The 20535-nt window shown below is 39.6% G+C and overlaps 1 protein-coding gene across 1 annotated transcript; it reads right to left on the bottom strand.

Moving 5' to 3' along the window:
* Nucleotides 1–1274: 1274 nt before the first annotated feature.
* LOC146506895 (uncharacterized) lies at nucleotides 1275–13029 on the bottom strand. The gene is made up of 7 exons (XM_085181416.1): nucleotides 9909–13029; nucleotides 6952–7008; nucleotides 6613–6849; nucleotides 6241–6261; nucleotides 6071–6157; nucleotides 5859–5919; nucleotides 1275–5783 (listed from the first exon to the last, which is right to left on the bottom strand). Exons 1-7 carry the CDS (start codon nucleotides 9913–9915, stop codon nucleotides 5735–5737), a joined length of 519 nt encoding a protein of 172 aa, XP_085037542.1. The 5' UTR covers nucleotides 9916–13029; the 3' UTR covers nucleotides 1275–5734.
* Between the last annotated feature and the right edge of the window lie 7506 nt (nucleotides 13030–20535).

Genomic DNA, 20535 nt, shown 5'->3' with positions numbered 1-20535 from the left:
TTCACCTTCCTCTTCTTTGCTCTGTTGTTGGCACTGCTCTCTCTCCTGCACTTCTCCACAGCTAATGTTCAATGTGCCAGATTACCAGTCCAGGCCTGCGAGGAGACCTGTGTGGTGTGTCTCTGCCTCCCAGCCCTGCCTCTTTGCAGCCATGCCATTCAGTGCGCCACGGGACTCAAGCGAGCACGAAAAGTGGCACGAGCACGCCCTCTGCTGACCAGTTCATTTCTGTGGTCAGGCTACGATGTACTATTGTCATTTTTCAATCCAGAACCAGCTTGAGTGCATCTAAAGATACAAAAATTCCAGAGATGTGAATCTCTTAGGTGCACAGTCACACCATGCTCACTGAAACTGTCACGGTCCTGGGTCTGTGACCCAGTGTTTCGATTGTGTATTATTGTTTATTGGTCTGTTTTCTTTATGGTTCATGTTTACTAGTATTTCTGTTTTATTTATTACAAAAGTTACTAAGTGTTAAAAGGTGCTTTAGATTTAAATTCTTATCATGAGTCAATAACGTTGACAATGAAAACAACTGTTGTGAAACTGCTGTTTCCAGTAGTAAACGTGTGCAGTTTTTTTCCTCTGAGGCAAACAGTTCAGAATGAGTCATGCTGGTTACTGTTACTAATACTACAGCTGCAAGTCCCGTGTACGAATCTTCATTCTCACCACTCATAATGGAGTTCTCAAAACAGGTATGTAGTTTCCCATCTGCTTTTTTCTTTTTAATTGTCGACACTGCTTTTTCAAATATGTAATAAAGAGCAAGACCAGTAACACACTAGCAGTGGTTGCCATGAATTTGCCTTTCCGATGAAAGCAAATATGAACGCTCAGAAGAGTCTTAGCCTGCAACGAATAGAAATGCAGGCTCTCAGTCTTGTGTCACAGGTGCACATCACTGAAGTATGTGTATATGTATATATGTACACACACATATATATATACATGTATATGTATACATTGTAGGATTTGTATAAAATATTATATAAGCCATATAAATGTCACTTGGTTTGCTAGACAGTGTTTATGCAAAGTTTCATAAAGATTGGCCCACTCATCTAGGGGGAGATAGGGAACATGTTTTCACAATTTGAAAGCTTGATATCAGAAGGCCTGTATGAATAATATGTTTCTTGGGGTACAGAAGGGATGCAAATGTCAGCCAGCCAGCCTGATTGCCTGCTGACTCAGAGGTAAGCCATTTGACATGCTGACATTTCTTGGAAATGTTACATCAAGGACGTATTTTTACTTTGGAAATGATCAATTCCAAAGTAATTACCACTGTACTCAATAAATATAATACAATATTTGATTTTACACAGTGATAAAAACATGATATTATACTATACTAAAGTAAAATATCTCAATCACATACTGACAGCACAAACAAACCACTTGGACAAGCTCAAATTGAATACAGTGTTTACCACTTCAAGTTTTCCCATGTCATACCCTATCGTAAAATCCCCTCTGTCACAAAATCAGCCCTTCAACGGTGGACGTCATATTATTAAAAAAATGTTATAAATGATTTGCATGTCACTGAGTGAAATAAGTGTTTGATCTTCAAGCACATAACATAGTACAGAGGTTCCCAAAGTGGGGGGTGCCATTGCTGGAGGGGGTTAATTAAAAAACAAAACAAATAATGTTTGGATGCTGCTAGCATAATAAAAACACAAAGCAGAGGATGAAGCATTGCCAAATATGCTTCCAAACCAACTTCCTTCCAAGCCAAAGACCAGAAAATATGATGAAGCATATCTTGCCTTTGGACTTGCGTGCACAATGGTGCTGCCAAGGTTGGTCTCCCCAACAGAGACGCTGGACTGTCCAAATTACGAACAAACAGTATCCCACATTCTTGATTTTTACTTCACAAACACTTCTTATAATGATATTTTGGCGATGTTAGCTCTTTATACAGTAAAGTTACAGTGGGATACAAATAATATCAGGCTGATCCTGCCACAATTTGTTTTCCCAGTTCAAATCACTGACTAACAGTATCCCACAGTTGTTTATGTTTTTAAACTCATTTTGCACAGAGAAACATTCTTTGAAAAATGTATTGATAGCAGGGTTGAATACTCTTACACAGTAAAAAACAACAACAACAACTATATGTAAAATAATTTCACCATAAAGATGGTTTGTTTAGTGGTTTATTTTATTGCAACCTGTAATTTATTGCAGTTTACTTTTATGTGTTTCATTGTTTACAAAAGGTTTGAGGTGTGAAATAAACTGCAATGGAGTTTGAAAAAGAATTATGGGTGTGTGTGGTTGAAGGATGTATTTGTGCCCAAACTAGCAAAAAAAAGTTTGGGAACCACTGGTGTGATACATAATGGAGGAATCCTTGCTGAAAAGCACAAGTTTGCACACAACATTCACCCACTTCTCTGTAAAGAAATCCACCAATGCATATTTCTGTAGTGATACTTTTAGGTGCTATAAAGAACTGTTTTCTTCTCAGAAAAGGCCAAAACAATTATTGTTTGACAGCCTTACACATGTTCAGAAATAACTAGTCTCCTTGTCTCTAATAACAATGTTTACTGCATATAGCTGTAAATACAGACTACATCCCATTTTAAAAAAAATCTAATATAACTTCCCTTCCTGCTTCTCATTCAGTACACCACTGGATTTAAAAAAAAGTATGTAAAGGGGCACAAATGAGCCCTGACAGCCAATCTCATAGAGAACATAATATTAAGAAGAATAAATAAACAATTTTAAAGAGGGAAATCATTTTGGTTAGAAATATGATTTTTTTTTTGGAGTTTTTCATGTGGGAAACCCAAAAATGTATTTTCCTCACAAATGTGGCACATTTATGTGGAAATACACAGGCTTTTCAACAGTGAAGTACAGGGTGGGCCATTTGTATGGATACACCGGAATAATGGGAATGGTTGGTGATATTAAAGCCCTGTTTGTGGCACATTAGTATATGTGAGGGGCAGTGTTGGGACTAACGCGTTATTAAGTAACGCGTTACAGTAACTACGTTATTATTGTGGTAACGAGCACGGTAACTAGTTATTATGCCAAAATCAGGAACGCGTTAGTCGTTACTGGGATTTAGATAGGGTCGTTACTCGTTACTTCGTGTGGTGGCTATCGCGGAGCTTCCACAGATTCAGTAACATTAGCAAGTGGTGGAGGCCAGCAGGTGGATGAGAGAAAGGGGACGCAGAAGGAAAAGAGACCCGAGGCGGCCGCCGGTCCGAGTGTGAACTGAACTTCAGGTAAGAAGTTATGACCTGCAGTCTATCTGGGTCAGATATAAACCAAGTTTAGGTGGAGTTTATTTTCGTTATTCTGACTTTTTCCGTACTGCGTACTAGCTAGCATGACGGAGTTTCTATACAGCTGGGTGGGTGCTATGAAGTTAAAGATGTTGAACTTTATTTTGTTCATAAGTTATTAGAGTTGCCAATCGTCCCGTTTGGTATTCAGAGAAAATATTACGCGTATTGAGGTGAAAAGGAACAGTTTGTCCCGTAATTCAGCTACAATGAAAAAGACACAAAGCTTGAGTTATTCTGTGTCTTTGCTGCACAGCTGCCTCTTCTTCTTTCATTCTCCCCCCTCCCTCTCCCGTTTCTACTTCAATCATGAAAACTGATCAGTGATCAGCTGATCGGCTTTTCTCTCTTGTTTGTTTATTGGTCACTTTGCGCCAGAGAGAGGAAACCAGCCGATGTCGCGTTAAACAACAGCAGCACGTTTAAGCTTGATCAGCTGTTGTTAGAATTTATTTAATATTAATTTCTAGTATCAGCTGATGTTTGCTGGAGCCACAGCTGCAAAAAAGCTGCTGGTCATGATATCGGTTTGGTTATCTGGTGAGAGGGAAACATGAAGATGAAACCAGGAGATGTCCTTACTGAATCATCAAAGCTGAACAGGTGATGGAGAAACAGGTTTACCTTTTAGGTGACATGAATGAGTTGAAGGGAAGTTATGAACTGTTTCTGAGAGACGAATAACACCAGGATCCTTTTTTTTATGTAGCTGACAGCTGGTAACTGTGCAGGGGCGGATCTAGCAGAGTTTTTGCCAGGGGGGCCAGGTAGGGCATTAACAGGGATAGGTGGGCACAAGGAAATACTTTTCTTTCTTATTCTCATTTAAAATATCTAGCTTTTAAAAAATAATTATCTGAATCTTACAACAAACGATTGATAGATTGATGCATATATACCATCAAGACAGTGTACATCACTGTCACAACAGCGTTTGTTTTCATTCAAAGGCTTTATGATTTTTCCTATAATGGTGGGCCGGTCTCTAGTCAAAATGCCCGGGCCAATTTTCTGTCCCAGTCCAGCCCTGTATGCAGCTCATCTGCAGTCTGGTGTTGCCTACATCTTCCTATTCAGAAGGCAGAATTTCCGAGTTCTGAGTACAATCAAAGCACCACGACTGCAGTTTTTGTGTTGGATGTAAAAGGCGCACATGATGCTGTGACGTAGGCTAGAATCATGGAAGCAGTCAATGACGGTCCAGGCGTGGGATTTCTCTCGTGGAAATATGCACATTTTCTTTTCCTTTCTATTGGTAGGTGGCACAGTGCACTTGTGGCAAGTAAGCAAGCTAGAAGACTGGCAAAGTTATGGAAGCAATACATTAACAAGAGAATTCTGAGTAAAACCAAAGTTACTTTCCCTAGTAACTAGTTACTTTGAAAGTAACGAGTAACTTGAAGTAACTGAGTTACTTTTGATAGAAGTAACTAGTAATGTAACTAAGTTACTATTTTAAAGTAACTTACCCAACACTGGTGAGGGGGCAAACTTCTCAAGATGGGTGGTGACCATGGTGGCCAATTAGAAGTCGGCCATCTTGGATACAACTTTTGTTTTTTCAATAGGAAGAGGGCCATGTGACACATCAAACCTATTGGTAATGTCACAAGAAAAACAATGGTGTGCTTGGTTTCAACGTAACTTTATTCTTTCATGAGTTATTTACAAGTTTCTCTTTGTTCACAGCCATTGACCTGTCGAAGAGGTTAACACGTGAGGAGCGGATCGAAATTGTGTTGATATCTGGTGAACGCAGTAACCGGGTCATTGCAGTAGATTTCAATGCAAGACACCCTACGAGACCACCCATCTCCCATGCTACAGTTAGCAAACTGCTTGCTAAGTTTCGTGAAACTGGTTCAGTGTTGGATTTGCCAAAATGTGGATGCAAGAAAACTGTAACTAATGAAGAAACATCAGTGGCTGTCCTAGCTTCATTCAGCAAGAGCCCACAGCGTAGCACATACGCTAATGTGCCACAAACAGGACTTTAATATCACCAACCATTCCCATGTTATTATGGTGTATCCATATAAATGGCCCACTCTGTACTTCACTGTTGGAAAGCCTGTGTATTTCCACATAAATGTGCCACATTTCCCATATGAAAAACTCCTCATATCCTTTCAGGTAGTACTAAACAGCTTATTCTGCTATTAAGCATTCCTTCTTGATGTTGCCATCACTTGGAAAAGCCAAAAGTGCAAGCATCAGAATGATGCTATCTGCTTATGAAAACTCTTCTGGTTCTTCAACGCCTCGTGCAGACCTAATTAATCAAGACGACGTCCGAGCCGGCATGGCTACAGTTGTCCCTCACAGTAGGCTTGGGTAGCAGGAAGGACCCATAGTGGAGGCATGCCCTGGCCTCGAACCAGGAGTATGATGTTAGATCCAAGGCATTAGACTAAAGAGCTGTCATTCTGCAACCCAGGACTGGTTTGAGTCCGTCTAAAGATACAAAACATTATTTTAAATTTGGATACTTTTATCAAATACTTCAAGTTATTTTTTAATTTTAGTTACCTTTGTTGTTGCTGATTTTTTGCTTTTCTGTAAAAGAAACCCACTAACAGCAGTACCACACCTATAGAAATTGTTTCAAAAACAAAAAAGTAAAATAGGTTATAGTTTAGATTAAATTTGCATAGTGAAAACAAGCTGTGTTAGTAGCAGAAGCTATACTCAAAAAACATGTAGGCAGTAAGTATGGTAACTAACTGTGTCTCCACACTTACAGACTACTGTGATTACAACGCCTAGAAGTTTGGAATTGGGCTGCGAAGATGTTTCCACAGTGCTTGGGGTGACTGCCGGTGTGGTAGCTGGATGGAAAGGGATAAACTTAATTTAGTAGTTAACAAAATCAGAAACTGGTGAAATGTGTACCTAAAAAAACAAATCTTACCTCTATTTAAAAAAGAGCAGTCTAATTGAGAAACAAGAGAAAGATGGTTAATAGCAAGAACAGCATCAGTTACTGGATATCAAAAAGGTACCAGGTAGTTTGGATCTGACTAAGCATCAGAGGTGAAGAGAGCTCAGAGATCCCACGTAGATAAGACAGAGTGGTTTCCAAATGATATATGGGAACTTTTTCAGGTAATTTTTATGAGTCATGACTGACATATACATATTCAGGAAATTACTAACACATGCATGGGCCAAGTATCAAACAGCCCCGTCAGCTGCAGCAGCATCTCACAAACTGAAATAGAATTGGCAAGAGAAGAAAGAGCAAGATGGGAGAAAAGAATGAATATGTTTGCATTGAAAATACCTGTACAATTTTTGGTCTCTATATATCCTGTGACACTTTCAAATTCACAGGACTTTAAGGAGGTGGAGACGAACAAGCGGCCTCTGTGTTGGCAGATGGTATTGGGTGGAAGCGGACCGTGGGAACAATTTGAAATCTCTTTGTTACCCAGGAGCTCCACATCTTCACAGTAAACACGCTTTACGTCATTGACACAGCCTTCAGTCTCGCAGTAAAATCCTCGCACGCCGTTTCCACCTATAACACCACACAGTTTATCCATAAAACATCACAAATGAGCTTTTAGTAATGTAAACATTTATTATGATAAAATTGTAAACAATGGGAGACATTTCAGACCTGATGTGAGGGAAGAGCATGGAGGAAAGAGTCCAGCGATGACGAACAGCAAAACCACTGTCAAGATAAAGAATACGATCTAAGCTGAATGCTCTTTGATGAGGGGTGCTGACCAGGGCCGGCCCTACAATTTTGGTGGCCTTAAACAAGATTTTATATGTAGTCCTAAAACACTTCCATGACAACTACCAAATCACACACACCGCTCATAACTACATGAAGAGAACACATACACACAAAATAGAAATAGGCTAATTAATTAAATGTCTTATTTTAAAGTGTCTGTTAACAATATTTTAAATATGAGCACTAAAGAAAAAAAAAAGAAAAATATTCGAAATGTTATTAGTAAAGTCAACATTTTCACAAGATAAAAGCAACACTCCTGCACATTACAAAGTCTAACCTGGAATAGTTTGGGGCAACCCCCCTCCAAAAAGCTTGCTATCATATATGATGTTGCAGTTCTACTTAAGATGGCAAGCAATTAACAAGTAAATTGTTCTATTGAAAAACACATTGCCTAAAATGAATATATATTCATTAAGTTCTAGCCACTGTTTGCCAGGTGAAAATCACTGTGGTTACATTTGGTCAATAATAAAAGCCAACTTTAAAGCCCCTTTTCCATTATTACATACTCAGATTGCCTTGATGCAACTTGAGGCAGTACGACCTGCCTTGACTCGTTTTCCATTACAATCAAGTACCACCTAATATGCGAGGTAGTCGTTAAAGCAATGAGGCTGAGTGTCCTGTCATATAATTAGTATGCAACAAAGGTGGACATTGAGGCGACACTATACCTGCTGCTCAGTGTGTGGTTTTTTGTCAGACTCGGGAACCACGGCGTTGCTTTCTATAGTCATTTCCCTCGTTGCCAGTTTACAAATATGGTTTACATTACGCTCTCATGACTCATCGAGTGACATCACTGACCAGTCAACCGGTGGCATGCAGTAGTCTCGGATTGCTCTAAACCCCAGCGGAGTAGGTACTAAAAAAGTACTTGGCACCAGGTACTACGACCTGATGGAAAACCCTGAAAACCATGGCAATCTAACCCGAGTAGGTACTAATGCCAAAGGGGCTTAAGTTGCAAAACAATACAACAGAAAAACAAAACACCCCAAAACACTGGTAAGTAGCTAACAACCTAAGACAGCTTTAGAGGTTATTTGGGTTGGTTAACAGGTGGACCAAAAAACACAACAAAAAAACAACAACAACAACAAAACAAGCATGTTCTCAGAAAAAATGCTTCAAACTCATTAATGATGAGTCTTTAAATGAATCTATTATCGTCAGCAGGTCACCTGAAAATTAACTGTGGCCAGTAGCGGTTTTAGATACGGGCGACACGGGCGGTTGCCCGGGGCGGCATCATGGGTATCGGCAAAAAAAATAAAAAATAAAAAAATTGCTCGTACTCATGCTGCCCCGACATCAGCTAGCGCATATTGGGAATGGCATAGGCACCAATCGGTTTTCTATCGCCCAATTGCTGGGAGTAAGGGCGCCCTCCGTGTGCGAAGTGTGCCTGCTGCTTGCGGCACAGGGTGGAGAGGGCGGGGTGGCGGGGGATTCTCTGGCTGGCAGGAGCAGCATCTAATAACCAACTCGCAAAATAAAACAAAATAAAAACAAACCAACAAACACGAAAACACCAGACATTATGATACAGACTTATAATTTGCACCGATGTTTTTTCGAAATTCTATACACGAAAAGTGAGCGCAAGAGCCCTCGGTGCGCCTGCTCGCTGCTGAAGTCATCTCCGCTACATACAGTCCAGTATATAGAGAGACGAGACGACGAGGCTCCAGTTACAGCAGTGCAAGTAAACAAACAATAAATATAAGAAGAGTAAGAAAATAAATATACACATTAGGACTGGGGATAAAGGGATCAATAACAATTTAAAATTTATAATTTACAGTTTGATGATTTAAAGTCTCACACACAACCTGTCAAAAGGGGAGGGGGGGCCGGCTGCTCCCAAATAGAGCACATTTCATTTATAATGTTGTAAATCCAAGCCCATTATATATTCATGATTTGAATCCTGGGTTGTGCGAAATCCCAGGACCATAGACAAAGCGAATCTGTGAACTAAGGTGTAGGTCTATTAGGTTATGTTGTGGTGATCCTCGGGTTGGGGGATTTGTGTTCATACTGGAGTCCAAAATTAAAACCAATGGAAGATGGACAAGAAAAGTTCAAAGCCATCAGGTGCTCAGTTTAGAAAAAAGAGAAAAGAAGAGGAGGAGAAACGAGCAAAAGATACAGGTAAGCAGATGTGTCATTGGATAATGGCAGGTCATCCTGAAACAATGAGAATCAGTGTGTGTGTGTGTGTGTGTGTGTGTGTGTGTGTGCGCGCGGTTACAGCTAGTGAGCTGAGTGTTTGCAGCTGGTGAGCTGCACTCTTTTTGACTTACTTTGTACTTTATTGACTATGCTTGAGTTTTGTTTGTTTCTTTAAATGGTGATAGCAGCTTGTCCGTCTCTTTTAGTTAGAGTTAATAGAAACTTTAATAAAACTCTTTAATTTAGCCCTTTTGCCTCCTTGACTCCTTTTTCTGACCCGGACACTTTTTGTTACTTCCCCCCTCATCGCCTGGACCCTTTTAGGGGAACGTAACAGTGTGTGTGTGTGTGTGTGTGTGTGTGTGTGTGTGTGTGTGTGTGTGTGTGTGTGGTTGGGTAAGTAAATAGTTTGTAGGAACACGACGACACCTGGCCCCGACTGACTGCAAAATTCACGTGCAGTTCCCAATAAAAACCCCTGAGGGAGAGTCCCAATTAACATGTTAGATAAAAAGTAGATAATGTTAGAAAGTCTAGTGACTTCACACCACATTCGTTTAAAATAATGTTAAAGCTAATGAGGCACAATAAGGCACATGGTTGGAGTTAAAGCTTTTCTCATGATGAAGTTTAAATGTGAGACTCACCAATCATTTTCTGCGTAAATGCAGTCTGTCTGTCGCTACCCTCTGCTGGTATATTATTCTTTAAATGGTTTTTATAAGCTCCACTTGAGCTCACAGTAGGTCCGTGGTCCGAATGGCGCGCTGTTCGCTTCCTTTCTACAGCCGCCTATTTATACCTGCAGTTATTCTCCTGAACGACAGATGTCGCCACTCAGACACATATTGACACATACGTTCTGATAAAGGAAGAGAAGAAGTCAAAACCGAAAGCCAAGGCTTTAGCCCAGTTTTCAGACAGTAGCAACATGTTCCACTGTGTATCTGTGAATCTTTAAACTTCTGCACTGGAATATAATTAAAATGGCAGTAAAACGTGTCTGCTTCAACCCAGCTGCGGCGTAACGCGCCAAATCGTGAAGTGCAAGATCAGGGGTGATCCAACATGTCTGCATGCAAATAGGAGTACATTACATTAATTTGCATGCATGCGCATGCGCGTTGTAGAATAATTCCACGTGCGTAGGAGTCGTTAGTTCATTGTACAGTAGACAAACGGCAAGTAAATGATCATTACTAGGCACGTTTTTCTTTTTACTGATATATAATTCTGTGCTGGTCTCACAGGTTATTGTTGTCTAACAAATATAGCTGTCACCTTGTGCTGCACGTATGCCGATCTGACAATTGCTGTGTCCCAATTCGGGGTATGCACGCTTGAAGTACGCATTTTAAGTGCGGTTACGTCACCGCCACGCGACGACGGCTGTCCCAATTCGAAGTGTACTTCAAATGCATACTCCAAATGCGCCGTCGATTTCCCCAAATATCAAGCGTGGTCCGGTGCACGCTTCGTGGTCCCATATATCCCACAATTCATAGCGCGGCGGTGGGTGTGGATAATTTTGCCGCAAAATACGGCAGAAGGGAGCGGCCGAAAAGTGAACTGTCAAAAGTAAGTACTGAATATGACGTCACTTATTCATGTGCGAATGTTTAATAATGAAGAACATTAAAACATTGCTGTTGGCCACATGTCGGCAAAGTTATGTGACACTAGTGATGTTTGTACTTACAGTGTTAACTTGGTTTTAAAGCCTCTACTTCTAAATATACATATAGTCGACCTTAATCTTACAGAGAATCTGATGATTTTATGGATAATTAAAGTCAGTCATATATCCACAAACACAACAAGCTGAAAGTCAGTGATATATATATATATATATATATTAGGGGTGCAACGATACTCGTATCGATATCGAACCGTTCGATACAGTGCTTTCGGTTCGGTACGCATATGTATCGAACGATACAACATTTTTAATTTATTTTATCAACTTTCCTTCTGATGATGCTGTCTGTGTTGAGCGCTCAGTGGATCTGCGCTCGACAGTGCAGCCTAGGCGGAGTAGTCGAACACAGATTCACTGAGCGCAGGGCAAGCTAGCGAGACAGAAGCTAGGCTAGTTGCAACATGGCAAATTGAACCTCCCCCACCCTCATTCAGATCTGGCGTTTGGAACTATTTTGGTTTTCATGTGATGTATGACCCTGAAGGTAAGCCTGTCATGGACAAAAGTAAAACAGTATGTTGGATGTGCCAGCAATGCTCAATTGGTGGGAACTAGTGTGTTAGCGCAGTTAGCTCGTTAATGTGTTGACGTCTTCCAGCCCCACTCATGAGGTGATCCGCGGTAGCTCGTTAACGGAGATTTGCCGTGTTGTGACGTTAATGTCATTTCAGATTTACGCTGACAGCACTAGTGGGAACACAACCAATATGACTGCACATTTACTCCGACATCATCCTAGTGCAAAGACAAGTGGAAGCAGAGAAAAACAACAAGCAGCATGCTACAAACTTTACCCGAGTCATTTAGACAGCCGTTAGCACACGATTCTCCTTATGGGGACCTGATATGTTTAATATGCTGCTGAGAATATAGCCCAGAAGAAGCGTATAGTATAGCTTTTATTTTGGAAAGAGACATTTCTCCATAATAAACTCTCTTTTCCAAAGATGAGTGATTCCTCAATCAGATACAGGGCTCGCAAAATCGCTAGCCCGACGGGGCTTTTTTCCAGTCGGGCTACCAAAATCTATCTCTGCCCTGCCCGTCGGCCTATCCTAGGAAGGAAAAATATATGTCAATGCTTTTGCATTCTTTTGGAAATGTAGCTGGGTAATTATGTCATTGGCATCGGCCACTGTCAATATGTGACATACTGAAATCGCGTTTGAATTTGCGCTTGTTTTTTGCTTTCACTTTGCAATCGCGTGAACTGTGTATAGAGAGCGACAGTACTGATTGGTGAGTGATGATAATTTGCGCACCAATTCCTCTGACATCGTCTTATCAATCGTTAGCTTACTATGCAAACATGACAAGTGAAATCTCCCGCAGCTTAAACATGTGAGAGGTTGATCGCGCAGAGAATCGCTGAGCGTTATGTTAGTGCGTGTGTAAAAGCAGCAGGATATATATTTTAGTTCTGCTGAGCCAAATAAGACAGGTCAGCGTGAAGAAGTGACAGCCAAAGAAAAGCTTACCACAAAACGGAAAGGTTATGACAAATCAGACTATAAGGAAAAAAGAAAGTGCAGCTTTATGGTTTCATGGACAAAAGAATTTCTGTGGCTGCAATATGACGAGCTAAATAACCAGGGCTGCACATAAGTGGTCCGCAGGTGCGCATTCGCTGTCAAAATAAAAACCCGCACAAGATAAGAAGTTGCAACGCGTGTTTGCGTACATAAGATTTTCAGGAGGACAGACATTTGTTTAGAACTCTTAAAGATGTCGAAGAAGCTCCTTTAAGCAGTTACTGTGATGTTCCTCCACCTCCAAAGAAATGTCAGAAGGAGTCCGAACCACAAAAGAAGCGCGTATTCTCTGAAAAGTGGTTGCAGGAGGTGAGCTGGCTTCAAACAAATGATGAACGCACAGAGATGTGGTGCAGAATGTGCCGTGAAAATTTAATAAATGACAAATTAATAAAAAGGCATGAACATTTTTTTTGTATCGAAAAAATATCGAACCGTGACACCAAAGTATCGAACCGAACCGAACCGTGAATTTTGTGTATCGTTGCACCCCTAATATATATATATATATATATATATATATATATATATATAACAACAAAACATTTTTCTCCTTCATTTCTGTCAAACAAAGCTGTATGTAACGTGTCTCGCGGTTAGTATCATGGTTGCTAGGCAACCTGAACAGCGCGACGAAGCATATACCGTCCCATTTCACAAGCCTCTCACTTCCGCACTTCCCGTACTTATAGTACGCACCGTCCGTAGTACGCGTAGTGTGCGTACTTCAAGCGTGCATACCCCGAATTGGGACATAGCAAATGTATGTTGATTTGACAGAACAAACTCAAGTGACACCAAAACTACGGCACATGTCACACGATGTGATGAGGGGTCAAGCTAGCAAACTCGTGTTACATATGGAGTGTGTCCAAATTCAGGGAAAGCACCTGAATCACGAGAGGACGGACTTATAAGCGTGATTTTTCATTTGAGTTCACACTGACTTAAATTCCTCTGTGTGTGTTCACTTTGAAAATGCTGAACTTTAGTTCAGTGTCCCTTTTATCGGTATTATTTGTGAATGAAGTTTCAAGAAGCGCTTATTATGCTTAACTGTATTCTGTTTTGCGCTGATAAATAAGACTAAACTGGCAAAACTGAAAGCATTTTGAGCGTATGTATGCTTTTTTAAATGTTAAGTACTTATTATTGCCACTTTATCTGCAAGAAAAATCTTTCTTATTGTTTGATGCTTTTAGGGTTACTTGTGTCACTTCAATAAAAGTTATTTTTTGTTTAAGACATCTCCATTTTGGCCCGCAACCTGCCCCCTTCTGACAAGTGTAAACTTACCTTTATTTGGTATGACCAGTTATAACTTATAAAGACAAATGCATTGTGGCAGTTAAATAAGTGGTATAATAAAAATATTAATAATGATAATACTTTTATTTCTATAGCACTTTAAAAAACCCACACAGTTACAAAGTGCTTTACAGTTTTAATAAAACTACACATTAAAAACAAGTATACAGGTTCCAGCATATAGACACACACTCAAACACATACGCTTACATTTAGTCCAAAAAGCACACTTCTATACACACATTAGATGCAAACTAGAGCAAAAATATTGTAAGAAAGCAACAGTTTTACAACAGTTTGCAAGGCTGTTTCAAAGTTTAGGCACTTTTGACTGTGGCTCAGGAGGTAGAACAAGTCATTTACCAAATACAAGGTCAGTTGTTCACTTCTTAGCTTCTCCAGTCTGCATATCAAAGTACTCTTGCGCTACTGAGTGTGTGGGTGTAATTGGGTGAATGAGTGCTTTAAGTGCTCAGTGAGTATAAAAGTGCTATATACGTACAGGTCCATGTACAACTTCAGCAGTATGGTTTCCTCTGGTTTTAAAATGACAGCATGGAATAGCTATGAGCCCCTGATCAGATGAATGAAGATGCTACTAACCCTGTTATATAATCCAGGATCCTGACCATAAATGATGACATGTTTAACCTTTTTAATAGGAGAGAGAGCAAAAGGGTGACAGGATACAGATTAGTACTGCAACTTTTACTGCAGTAAAACTCCAGGTTTGTTTTATCCCCACCGCATTCTGTGTCCTTAATGGGACAATAAAGAATTTAAATATCAGGAAGCACTGTGTGGCAGGCAGGAGTTGACCCAAAATGCAGGCACTCAGACTCGAGGGATGAACTCAAAATACTCAGCTTTATTTTCTGGCAGGGGAAAAGCATACAGAGCAAACTAAACTAAACTGGGAAACAACATAAACTCACAGGGAAACACAGGGAGATCCACACAGCATGAGGGACAACGCAACACTGAGACAGAGAAACACAGGTTTTCAATACACTGCGAAGTAACGAGGGGAATGAGACACAGAAGGAGGGCACAGCTGGGAGAATGGTTTTGTACTGCAATGGCAGAGAAATTCAAAAAAAAAAATACATCAAAGAGAATGAGATTAAACGGCTGACTTTGTGCTTGCACATTTTTATCCACTGAGGTGTCGAAAGGGTGCAAAGTGCATCAACAAAGTATGGCTGACATGTAAGAGTAAAAAATAATGGATTTAAAAAATTTGACTAAAAAGAAGATCAAAAAATCAATATATGTGCATGTGTTATGTTAGTAGGTGTAAACTTATCATTAAGATGTGATACATGCACATGATCTGCAATTGCCAACTATTAACAATGACTACTGATGACTTGAGTTTGTGTAAGGAAACATTTCCAACAGCCCTTCATGTGACTGGTTATGAAAATGAAAGTTCCCCCATTCCCTCCAATGGTCATTGTTTTGTACTTCATTCTAAAACTCATAATCATGGAAAAGTTTCCCTTGTCATATTTCTTTCCTCAAATATTATTTAATTGAGTCACAATAACATTTTAAAGGTAAATTCCAGTATGAGACATCTGTTCGTCTGCTTATTAACTACATTCAGATGATAGGGTCAGAATTAACCAGAAAAGGTTAATTAAAAAACAGAAGTCTGCAGGCTTCTGTACCGTCTGCCAGAGGGCAGCAGATCAAAAAGTCTGTGTCCAGGGTGTGAGGGGTCTGTGATGATTTTCTCTGCCCGTTTCCTGGTTCTTGAGAGGTACAGATCCTGGATGGAGGGCAGGGGGGCGCCGGTGATCCTTTCTGCTGCCCGTACAGTCCGCTGCAGTCTGCGCCTGTCCTGTTTAGTGGCTGCACCATACCAGACTGTGATGGAGGAGCACAGGACAGACTCAATGACCGCAGTGTAGAACTGGATCAGCAGCTCCTGTGGAAGACTGTACTTCCCCAGTTGTCTCAGGAAGTACATCCTCTGCTGGGTCTTTTTGAGGATGGAGTTGATGTTGGTCTCCCACTTCAGGTCCTGGGAGATGGTGGTACCCAGGAACTTGAAGATCTTCACAGTCGACACAGGGCTGTCTGATATGGTAAGGGGGGGTAGAGTTGAGCGATGTCTCCTGAAGTCCACTGTCATCTCTACAGTTTTAAGAGTGTTCAGCTCCAGATTGTGCTGACTGCACCAGAGTACCAGCCAATATGAAGGTTGTTACACATGGAGGGAAAAAACTGAAGCAGAAATAACAATATGACGTCTGCTATTTCTAACAAAGATGTAAACAAGATATTTTTCAGTTACAATGTATCCATTGTTCACTTCAAAACGACAGAGTATTTGCAGAGATGGAAACAAATGTGTACATGAGCACAGGACAGCCTCCATGCATATCTTGCCCTGGCCTGGGTCTTGTCTTAGCAGAATGGGATAGGTTTTTATCCAGAAAAAGTCCACACATGTGTTCACTGTCTTTGAGAGCTTTTAAGGTGTTCATTCCAAACACGCACTGTATACAGCCACATGGGGATGCTGTTTTACTTAGCATCTGAGCATACCCAGTAATACTGTGCTCCCAAGTGCATTAATAGCCACACTTATGAGTCATGGTCCAACATCTCCTTTTCTACTGAAAAAACAACTGTAAGTTATCTAAGAAACACTATAAAATATATCTAACAACTTGGCTACAACTAATGGGTTATTGTTTATTGTTAATGCCTCCATTCATACAAAAAGCTGAACCATTATGAGGTGGGATGACCTAAACATTTCCCCTTCATGTCAAATAGCACAATCAAGCCAGAAGTTAAGATACACTCATGATGTGCATGAATGTCACAGGAATTCTGGGCTTTTAATGATTTGTTTGAACTGTTCTTTTTCCAGGCTGGAATGATTGACACAAAAATGTATGCTGTGTATTGCACAGCATACATTTTTGATGACTTAAAAAACACTAAGTGGATGATATTTTCTCTAATCCACACAGGCTCAAATATACACCCCCCTCAAATATACAAGTATTATTGATGTCTAATAATATTTGTTTAAATGTCCGTTAGCAAATTGAAACCTTAAAGAGATGCAATAATTCTGGCTACCAAAAGGATAATTCTGGATAACTGACCACAATTCTTGACAGAGAATAGTGGTCAATTATCAGTTATCTTAAAAACTATTCTTGACATTTCCTTTAAATTGGTTGCTTTCACGGCAAAAAGCCAGAATACTTCTCAAATTTTCTTTGTTTTATCCACAACCAGCACATGTGTGCTTGGGATCATTGTTCTGTTGGAACACCCAGTTGTGTCCAAGTTTTAAGCGAATTTGATGAATTTGGAGGTGATCCTAATGTTTCATTATTCCATCCATTTTGTATCATGCACCAGTACTACTGGCAGAAAAACAGCCGCAAAGCACGATGCTGCCACCAGCATGCTTGATAGCCAGTACAATGTTGTTAGGTTTGAAAACCTAACCATTTCTCCTCCAAACATACCTCTCATCATTCAGGCCAAATATCTAAGTCTTTGTCTCATGTAACAATAATAATAATAATAATAATAATAATAATAATAATAATAATAATAATAAATTTTATTTGAAAGCTCCTTTCAGAACACTCAAGGACACTGTACGTGGTAGAATAATAAAAGCAACATAAAAGCAAGCAGTTTACACAATCATAAAAGCATAAGACATAAAACAAATTTAAAATAGCAGAGTGGAGAGGTTATGTGGGATAAGCTATTTTGTCGTTACAGCAGGGGGTTCACGACAGGCTTGAGCCTTGGTTGCATGAACTTATTGATCAGTAGTCTAAAGAGACAAAAAAAGTCAAGTAAAATGAGAATAGTTCCATCTATACAGTTTGTAAGTGTATGTAATGTTCACTAACCTTTCACAGCTGACTGCAGCCCTCTTTTAGGGGAACACTCACACCAGATTTGCTGAAACAAGGTTATATTATTGAGAAAGATATCCCATTAGCTAAACACATAAAAATGACTCGTTTTATATTTCAGTACCTTTTTTTGTTGCTGATTTGGCTCACTCTTTAGTTTCATAAACATGTTTCAAAAACATTTCAGTAGTCCCAGTAGTATTAATATTAGTAGTAGTACTTGTGAACCTGCGGAAGAACAATTATAAATTTGTTCCTAGATAAAAGCTGTATTTGCAATTAAATATTTACTAGCATGACAAATGTGATGCATGCAGCCAAAACAACTAATGGTCAGAACTTACAAACTACTACTATGATGATGATGAGATGAGTTTGCGTAAGGCCCTCCGCAAGACTTCCAAAACCCGTTGGGGTTGGTGAGGATTTGGTTGCTAAATAGAAAGGAAGAATTTCCATTTAGTGAAAAGTTAAAATAATGAGAAGCAGATGAAAGGTCATCACTTACTTCCAGTGAAAGAGCACAGGTTGCTGAGGTCTATTTGAGAAATCAGAGAGATCAGAAAAGTCACTGTTTTGGTCAAGAAAATGTACATTGTGTCAGATTCTTATTTGCAGTAAGTATCAACATTAGTCAGCTCACGGTTTATATGGCAGAATAAATATGACTCTAACAAAAAGGGGATTTTATACAGTGCAGTCAAAATGTCTTTGCCCACTTTCTGATTTCTTAGTTGTTTTCCATATTTTTCACACTGAAATGTTTCAGATAATAAAACAAATTAAATATTAGACAATGATACCCAGAAGAAAATGCAGTTCTGAAATGATTTCATTTATCGTGGGAAAAAAAGCTATAAGAACTTATCTGGCTCTGTGTGTAGAAGTACTTTCACTCTAAGCCTAATAATCAGTTGTGCAACCCTTGCCAGCAACAACAACTGCAATCATGAGTTGAGATTTCTTTCACAATCAAAGTTTCAACATTTTAAGTGTAGAAAATAAGTTCTCGGACATCTTCAGTAAATGAATATCTTCTAACAGAAAGTAGTTATCAACAGTGGCATCAGTTTCACTGTTGTTGGTTACGTATATGCGTTCCATAAATAAACGTCGACTTAGTAAGAGTAGAAAAGATGCAGAAGATATAGAAACAGAATAAACTGGAAATCTTTGACAATTATCAGCAAGTGTGGCACAACTCAATCCACTGTTTTCCTCACTCATTTTATGAGATTGTTTAAATACAAATGGAAGTAAACAAAAACCTGAATAAGAGCTTAAAATTCTTCAACATCTGCCATCTTTCTGAGCACACAAGTGGGCTATTGTGGATTTTTCCAAAGCTGGTCAAATTTCGGACACTAGTGAAAGAAATCTGTTATTTTCAGTGCAATGAAAAAAAAAAAGAAAAAGAAAAGAAAAAGAAATTAAAGAGAAGCATGAATGATTGCAAGAAAAGCAACAACTTTAAAAAATGTAAATACCTGAACATTTTTTTGTGGTGATGTATCCACTATTCCCTTCAAATTCACAATGAGCATTCCCAGGCATGGAAACAAATGCTCGACCATCATGCTGACAGACAGCTCTGTGTGGAGGAGGACCGGAGCACTCTGGCATGGATCCGTTATTGAGCAGGGCTTCATCGTTGCAATACACGCTAATTACACTGAGAGCACATTTTTCAGGCTCACAATAAAACACCTGCACGCCGTTTCCACCTGTAACACCACACAGATTATCCATAAAACATCTCACATGAGCTACTTTTTAAAAAAAAATCTTGAGATTAGTACAGCTGAATGAATGAATCACCTGCTGCGAGAGCAAACAGTCCAAAAGTAAACAGTAGCAGGTCTATGAAAAGAAAAATAGAAACTCAATTTGAGCCTTTCTGAGTATGAACACTTTTAACTTTAAGTAAGGAATCAGAGACTTACTATTCATGTTCAACACCAACGCTTCAGGATCAGAGCTGGAATCCTCTCTCTTACACGGTTTGATGACAGTCTGAAGAAACTCAGTGTTTAACCCTTGATTTAAATATAGCTTAGGCCCGCCAAGAAAAACTGCTGCATGACTCATTCAGTTGTGAATGTGAAAGAAGTCTGCAACCATCTGAAACAAACATGCAAGAACAAAAAAGGCCTTTCCTTTGACACTTTAATTTGCCAGATTTGCATCTTGTGCACAAAAAAATGCATTTAAAAATATTTTAATTTAACATTTTTCATTTAGTACTCTGAAATGCTCTTTTTTAAAAAAAAGTATTCTATGGTTATATTTGGGAGAAGCCAATTTAATATTGTTTTAATCGATGGAAATGCACCACTCCACTTAATCAGTACTCTTACAAATTTAAACTGTGACACACTGAGCATTTATCCCCCAGTACCATTTTTTCACAACCCGCTTGATCAGATGCCACTGGAGCGTATCTTTTAGCTCAGCTTTTCTGTTCTCTTCCCCCACCCTGCCCGGTTGTGGCAGCTGTCTGCCTACATGAAGCTGTTTCTTCCTGTAAATGGGAGTTTCCGTTCCCAAAGTGGTAAAATGCTTGTTGGGGTTTTCTCTAAAGTACACAAAATGTTGCACAAGGCTCTGCCTCCCATTCTACTTTTGAAAACTACAAACCACAAGTAAGCCAGCAGTCTGAGACTGAAGTGCTCTGTAAGGATAATGAAGTACTATGAGGTCTTTAAGGTATGAAAGGGCTGATTATTTAAGACCTGTATGTTATGAGAGGGATTTTAAATTTGATTCTGGAGCCAATACAGAGAAGCCATAGGACAAATATGCTCTCTCTTTTTAGTCCCTGCCAGTACTC

The sequence above is a fragment of the Neolamprologus multifasciatus genome, chromosome 12, assembly GCF_963576455.1.
Source record: "Neolamprologus multifasciatus chromosome 12, fNeoMul1.2, whole genome shotgun sequence".
NCBI classification, from domain to species: Eukaryota; Metazoa; Chordata; class Actinopteri; order Cichliformes; family Cichlidae; genus Neolamprologus; species Neolamprologus multifasciatus.
This window is presented reverse-complemented; position numbering and strand designations above follow the sequence as displayed.

Coding starts and splice junctions, on each gene's coding strand:
- LOC146506895 (XM_085181416.1), bottom strand. Junction 6,850..6,951: donor ATGCTCTTCCCTCACATCAG/GTCTGAAATGTC, acceptor GTGGTGTTATAG/GTGGAAACGGCGTGCGAGGA. Junction 6,158..6,240: donor CTGCTCTTTTTTAAATAGAG/GTAAGATTTGTT, acceptor CTTTCCATCCAG/CTACCACACCGGCAGTCACC.